This window comes from Anarrhichthys ocellatus, unplaced genomic scaffold (genome assembly GCF_004355925.1).
Source record: "Anarrhichthys ocellatus isolate YVR2014 unplaced genomic scaffold, GSC_Weel_1.0 scaffold20, whole genome shotgun sequence".
Lineage (NCBI taxonomy): Eukaryota > Metazoa > Chordata > Actinopteri > Perciformes > Anarhichadidae > Anarrhichthys > Anarrhichthys ocellatus.
Window position 1 is genome coordinate 6239616 of NW_022280050.1, and position 6767 is coordinate 6246382.

The 6767-nt window shown below is 43.5% G+C and overlaps 1 protein-coding gene across 5 annotated transcripts in view; it reads right to left on the reverse strand.

Moving 5' to 3' along the window:
* Positions 1-6: 6 nt before the first annotated feature.
* The window catches only part of ppp1r9ala (protein phosphatase 1 regulatory subunit 9A-like A), a 30886-nt gene continuing 24125 nt past the window's right edge, over positions 7-6767 (reverse strand). For 2 of the 5 annotated variants that reach the window (XM_031858356.1, XM_031858355.1), the window contains exons 9-20: positions 6389-6618; positions 6046-6142; positions 5827-5953; positions 5490-5641; positions 4617-4962; positions 4477-4534; positions 4318-4389; positions 3812-4010; positions 3339-3383; positions 2402-2518; positions 1313-1501; positions 7-1140 (exon numbers count right to left, since the gene is read on the reverse strand). In XM_031858356.1, coding sequence (XP_031714216.1) covers positions 982-1140; positions 1313-1501; positions 2402-2518; positions 3339-3383; positions 3812-4010; positions 4318-4389; positions 4477-4534; positions 4617-4962; positions 5490-5641; positions 5827-5953; positions 6046-6142; positions 6389-6618 — 1791 coding nt within the window. In that variant the 3' untranslated portion in view covers positions 7-981. Of the gene's footprint in view, positions 1141-1312; positions 1502-2401; positions 2519-3333; positions 3384-3811; positions 4011-4317; positions 4390-4476; positions 4535-4616; positions 4963-5489; positions 5642-5826; positions 5954-6045; positions 6143-6388; positions 6619-6767 lie in introns of those variants that run through there. The other 3 variants (XM_031858357.1, XM_031858358.1, XM_031858359.1) reach the window with 3 other exon arrangements.

Below are 6767 nucleotides of genomic sequence, written 5' to 3' on the forward strand. Positions count from 1 at the left end.
ACCACATAAAGTGAAAATTAGTTTATTGATGCTGTATGTACCAAGAAATGCCTCTTTAATTCACAAGAGGTGGAAACCATGATTTTCTTGCTTGGCACACAGAACATGGCGTCACGCGTGAGAGAAGACGAAAAGGAAGCACTTGGGGTTTTCGGCTGAGAACAAATCATTGTCCAGCCTCGCATTCATGCACGACTCACACGGGTCCTTGTCATGGGCACGCTGACCGTCTGGTGGAGCGGCAGCGAGGCGTACGTGTAGCAGACCTGCCGAGTCAGCGTTCACCTCGTCCCTACTCCGTCTGTTTGCTGCCAGGGCCTAGCTATTCTACTTAGTAGAAAAATGTATACAGTATAAAATGAACAATGGTATTTAAGTAAAAAAAAAAAAAAAGAGAAAAGAAAAAAAGATATGCAGTTAATAAGCACATGTATAAAACGTATTTATACATTTAAAACCTTGTCGCCCATTGAAGCTTAAAAGACAAATATAGTGCTTTTATCTGAATTGTACAACAACCGTTCCTGCAGAAGAGTTCATGTACATGAAACAAGTTGTACTAGCAAATATAGAAAATGCTGGAGAAGCAGTACACATTTGACTTCCATATTTAAATGTGTGCATGATCCGCAACTACTACATTACATTCTGAAAACAATTTTTTTTTTTTTTTTTTTTTTTTAAATCATAGCTTCGAGCTTGTAGTGGTAAAAAAAATGTTACAATTCCATTTTTGGTCACATACCAAACGTGTTTTTTTTTTTTTTTTTTACATTCCCCATCTTTCATTTAAAATGGTTTGAGCTGAAGTTTGTTAAAACATTCCAGAGAATCAGTGACGAGAGAAGAATCAGGAGCTACTGGATGAACGTGAATCACAACTGGCACAACAGTCATTTCTGTGGTTCTCGGGGTGCTCAGGGGCCCGGTAGTGATGAGGTTTATGGGATGCATGAATATCCAGAGAACAGAGCTGCTACCTCAGCAGACAGAGTCGGTGCTGACCGGCAGTTTCCCGCTGCGCCGCACCTCCTTCTCTCTTTTCTCTCTCTGCTTCTCCAGCTTCTCCTGGGCCTTACGCATGTCCTTCAGCTTCTTCTTGATGGTTGAACGGTCGCTTTGACTTGACACACCGAGTGCCTGAAGGAAAAAAAGAGCACAGTGAGGACAAAATAACGCTACCATAGTCTGGCCACAAGGTGGCAGTGAAAGGCTGACAATATTTCACTGAACAATAGACTTCTTTTGCAATGAAAGAGGCCTTGTATGAGATAATTATTATCATAATTATCATGCTAGGTTTCATTTTTACCTTCAACTTTTCACTGTCCAAGTACAAGAGCTGTTGTCCATCCACTCCCTTAGCTGTGAACTCTGGGGTGTATTGGTCCATGTTCATGCCCATCAACCAGTGACAGACCTGTTGATTGGTCCATTCACACACAGGCCGGTTCTGCCACTGATACTCTTTCCCTGTGGCCACTGGTTCATCGTCTAAAGTCTACAGAAGACACAGGTGGTGCAAAGAGACATTATAAAAGTAAGAGTGAGAATCCCTGTGTGTGTTTCATGTCATATGTTGTTGTACACTAAAGGAAAAGGATTGCTCATGTGTAGTGTGTGGAAGAATACCAAATTTTATATATATATATATATATATATATATATATATATATATATTTGGTGCCTTCCAACAATGTGCAGTCGATGCCATGGACTGTACTGTATGTGTTTGACAGCGTTGATCAATGTTCCTAAAGCACAGTTAAGTGGTGAAATGCAAACATTAATCATCACAAAATCACTTAAATAAATGCCGTTTGAAATGAATTATTATATAGGTATATATAGGTGGAGGTGGAGAAATTGCTGAAAAGTGAAGCCAACTGCAATATGTATACAACAAGCAAAAAGAACATGAAGTGCAAGTTCTGTTGAACAAAACTGTGTGCAGTGTATACACTTCCTAAGCTAGCACCAAGAAAACAAGCGTGCAATGGCATCAAAAACATCGATGACATTCTCAGACACAGGTCTGTGTGTCTTCATTCTGTTCGTTTCACTGAGAGAGACTCGGACTCTGTAACACGAGAGCAGACTGCTGCTGAAACACCACTGAGCAGGCAGCAGAGCAGTCGACATGCTTCTGTGGTCGGCCAAAGCTCATAAAGAACGTGAAGCACCGGTTGACGGTTTAACAAACGCTGAACTGCAACATCACAGCTGACTTAGGAAAAAACAAAACAGCTTTAACACACACACACGCAGCTCTCTTCAATTCCCTCTGCATTCATGATTCACTCTCAGCTGTGAAAGGGGGAACGGCTCAAAGAGCATGCTTGAGAATGTCCCCTTTCAGCGGCATCGAGGCATCCCGCACGGCAACAAGGAGAGCACTCACCTCACTGGAAGAGAAGATTAAAGTGTGTGAGCGCCCAGACAGATCGGGTTCAGCGACTAACCCAGAGGTGTCTGAACCGAGGCTGGCAGGGTTAGAATCATCTATGACTGAAAAATTCTGGAACAAGTGGGGGAAACAAGGAACGCATTTACTAAAGCAACACATCAGCAAACAACAGTTCTGTAGCAGGACAAGCAAAACACGACGGCTGTGAGGGGTGAGAGCAGCGCTGCTTCCATTAGGACTGAAGTGATCGTGATAAACCATTTCAGTGGCAGCAATCCAAGTGAGTGACTGTGATATTCAACACGCTATGCAGCACAATATTCAAGAGGAATTAAAAACCAATCCACCACCAAAAGTACATCAACAACCTCTAAACTACAGCAACTAACTATACTAACACACAAGCACACACACAACAGGTATGGGGTAATGTTTTTCATTTAGTTGATGCTGTGAGATTTATTATTTGATTCATCAAGAGATTGGTTTTTAAACTATATTGGGAATCAGGGAAATATTACCCAGACTTGCAGGCTGTTGCACCAGCTATGTGTAAGTTCATATGAAGTTTCATTTTAATGGAGCGGAAGAAGTACACTCTAAAAAAACATGTTGCACTATTCAAGTTAGTTACAACGCAGCAGTTAGTGTTGATTGTTACACACAAACTTCCCATTAGCTGGTGCAACAAGCCCGACAAACTACGTCTGTCTCCTCTTAACACGAGCTGTGAGGCTTTCTGAATGTGGATACAAGGACAGTTAGACACCATTAGTTTCCTACAACACTACCACATACCCAGTTGAATAGAAAAAGGTGAATTATTCATAGGATGTGTGGGGGTGAAAAATTACAAATCGCAGAACTCTATTTGTTAGTGATGCTCTAGCGTGGTATCTAAAATCAAAAAGGTAAAACAAACATACTGTACCAAATCTAATGAGCGACTGAATAAAGAGGACCAGGAGAGATTTGTCTGTTTAAAGGAAACACGGTTCAGTGAGATTAAACATCCAGGCAGCAAAGCACTGACACAAACTACCATAATGCACACGGCAACCAAACCAAAACTATTCTCTGAGTAATCATTTTCTTCAGCCGGTGTCTTGAACTCATTAAACGGCTTCATGGGAACAGCAGCGCCGTGTGACAGTTAGCCACGCGCTTCACTGGATGCGTTTGATGCGTCGCTATTTGCAAACTCATTGAAAAGCCACCAAATCCTCCCCTGCTGGCTGTCTGGCTAACATGTGGATCCAGTTAGTGTATCTCATGTAGAGAACTAGCCAATGACAGCACATGTCTGGCTACTGCCTCCTGTTATGTTTCTACTAGTTTTACTCTTACAATGAAGACAGAAATACAGTATGATGATGGAGGACAGACCCGGACTGTTATTCGAACCTTATTCTTGCGGTCCTGGCTTTGCTCACTGCTGGTCTCTGCAGCATACGGCAGGCTGCTGCTGGAAGAAGAGGGCTCTCTGTCTCGGTCCCGCTCTTTGTCTCCGAACCAGGAGAAAGGCATACAGGTGGGGATGGAGGTCATCGAATCCGCAGGAGACAGGTTCCCTCCAGACTCCTCCAGTAACTCTGCCGATCCCCTGGGCATTGGAGAAATGATCCACACTCACCGTAAACATGTGACAGCTTAATACATCACGTGTTGCATTAAACATGGCTCATTAGGTGATGACCATCAGATAAACTACATTTCTGTCAAACAAGAAAGTAGAAAGCCGGTCTTGTGTGGCTCAATATTTACGTATCTTTATTTATCTATATGTGGCACTTTCCCTAACACCTACAGCAACATGGATCAACGGATAACTCCAACAAATGTGTTACAAAACTATTTGCAATATTCCTCACCTTTAAATTGTTAATAAATGAAGTTGAGCAATCACAAACCTGCTGTCCAGAGATGCTCTCATAGCCTCCTTGTCATGTTTCTTTCCTTTGCCACCTGACTTCCGGAGACCTCTGTTGATGTAAAAATGTTTTAGTTTAGTGCAAAGAAAGGCGGTGTGTCTTGGGAGACCAATGACAGTGATCACGACGGAGTCTCACCCAAAGTCTGGAAATCGTCTTTTAGGTTTTCCTGCTGATGAGGCTTCATTTAGTTCCTCTGTAATGAAACAATAGGCTCAGTAACAAAGCAACAAGAAGTGCTGCGATGGCAGGCGTCCCATATTGGTCTACGTGCATACCTTTGAGCTCTTTGCTCTTTCCTTTAGACTCCCTCTTCTTGACATTGCGCATGAATCCAGAGGGGGAATGTGGGGACAAGGTGTCTTTTTGAGAGGACAAAGAGGGACTTCCGCTGCTTTCGATACCGTCTCCCTGTGATGGAGACAAAGACGGGCTGCTGGACAGCTCTGACTTACTCCTGGATACGTCCCTGGTCTCTCCTGGATCTTCTTTTTGTCCATTCCCAGAATAGCAGACAGGCACTGGAAGGGCCAGGCTCTCCTGGATGGACCTCCTCCTCCTGGGAGATTCCTGCTCCTCCTCCTCCATCTCCTCCTCCTCCTCCTCCTCCTCCTCTTCGGTTTCCTGTAGGGACAAAGCTAATTATTTAAGGACAATGCAAGGAGGGGATAAAAGCTTATTACATAACAGAAAGCTCCGATCGGCTGAGTCATGAACACACACACACACACACACACACACACACACACACACACACACACTATAAAAGGTGCATTACTGTTTTGTACGATCAAAGAGACACTCAAGGAGGTTCCCTCTTGTGTTTTAGAGCAGCTGTGAGTATCTTAAGGCAATTCCCTATTTCAGGCAAAGTGCTGCCTCAACAGTACAACAGTGAGTTTTTTCAAGATTTTGCTTTGACAGCAAGAAAACAGATCAGCCACAGAAAAGGTGGCAGTAAAATTCACAAGTTTATATGTGCTCTGCTTCTTCTATAAAAGGGAGAAACGAGGTGTTTTGTCACCATTAGCTTTACCCCCGAGATAGCATTTTGAGCATGACATGCCTTGACAGGGTTTTAGGTTTCATGTCATAGCTTACGTGTGGCCACAGGTGGCTGTACGTATCACTAAAGGATGGTCCTGGCTGACCTGAGAGTGACTTGAAGCCACTGCGAGGCTCTCCTTCAGTTTGCTCCTCGATGGAGGCTGACGCTTGGCCTTCTGAGCCAGCACGCCTTTTGCTCGGTGCGCACTGGTGTCCAAGCGCTCAGTCTCAGGCACCGACTCACTCCAGTCCTTTTCTGCACAGGAGGAAAAACAAACAAACAAAATAAGTCATAAGACAGTGTGCACGGTTTTAAATCATTTACCAGGCTCACTGGAGTTTATGATGCGGGCTTGTGAATGTTTAACAGATCACACAATTAAAGTGTGACGCGCATAGTACCCGGTTTAAATTAAATTATGTTCTAGTAACCCTTTGTACCGAGTAGTGAGTCAACAGATTGCGAGTTGGCGGCTGGGTCTTGGCCGTTTAATCTCTCGTCTGCCGCTGAGTGCTGACCATTGTGACGCTCCTCGTCTGAGGCCCCTCTGGACTCCAGCACAGCTATCTGTAGATACAACAACACTCAGGCTTATTTCAGTGTCTCTGCTGCAGTGTGTGTGTGTGTGTGTGTGTGTGCATTTACTTTTCAAGTCTTACCCTGTTCTGCAAGCTCTCCAGCTGCTCCTTATACCACTTGTCTTTTTCATCTAGAAGTTTTTTCAGCTCCTCCTCTTTCTTCACAAAGTCGATCTCTCTGAGGAGGAAACAAGGAAATGTGGTTTCCCTTCAGTCCTTCAGCTTGTAAACACGTTCTAATGGATGTGGTTATGACTGCGCCACTGAACTCCAAAATGTAAAATCAGATCTTATACTTTACTTGAACAATACTTAACTTCTATGTCAAATAACTTGTTTGTATGCTCTAGATATATGAATAAATTGACTTGAGTGAACCACTGAATTCAACAGTAAAGCATCGCGTAACTCGAGACAAACTTACTTCTGCTGGTAGTCCTTGAGCAGCTTCTTGGCCTTGTTGTACTTCTTGTCCAGCGTCTCCTGCTGGGCCTGGGTCTCAGCTAATTGCTCATTCGCAGTCTTACACAGACCCTGGGCCTCCAGCCAGCAACTCTCCAACTTCAGGATTTTGTCGTCGCCATCCTCGATCTTTTGCTCCAGTGCGCACTCCCGCGCTTCCCACAAAGATCTATCCTCCTCAGACACCCGAAGCTGTACAGAGAGGATGACATGTTACTTGGGTGGGCTAATTGAATTTGCAGGTGGGCCACAGGCATAGGACAGTCTCTGTGTTGCTTGTAGTAATAAATATAAATTTATTTATATTTATATATATATATATACATATATATATATATATA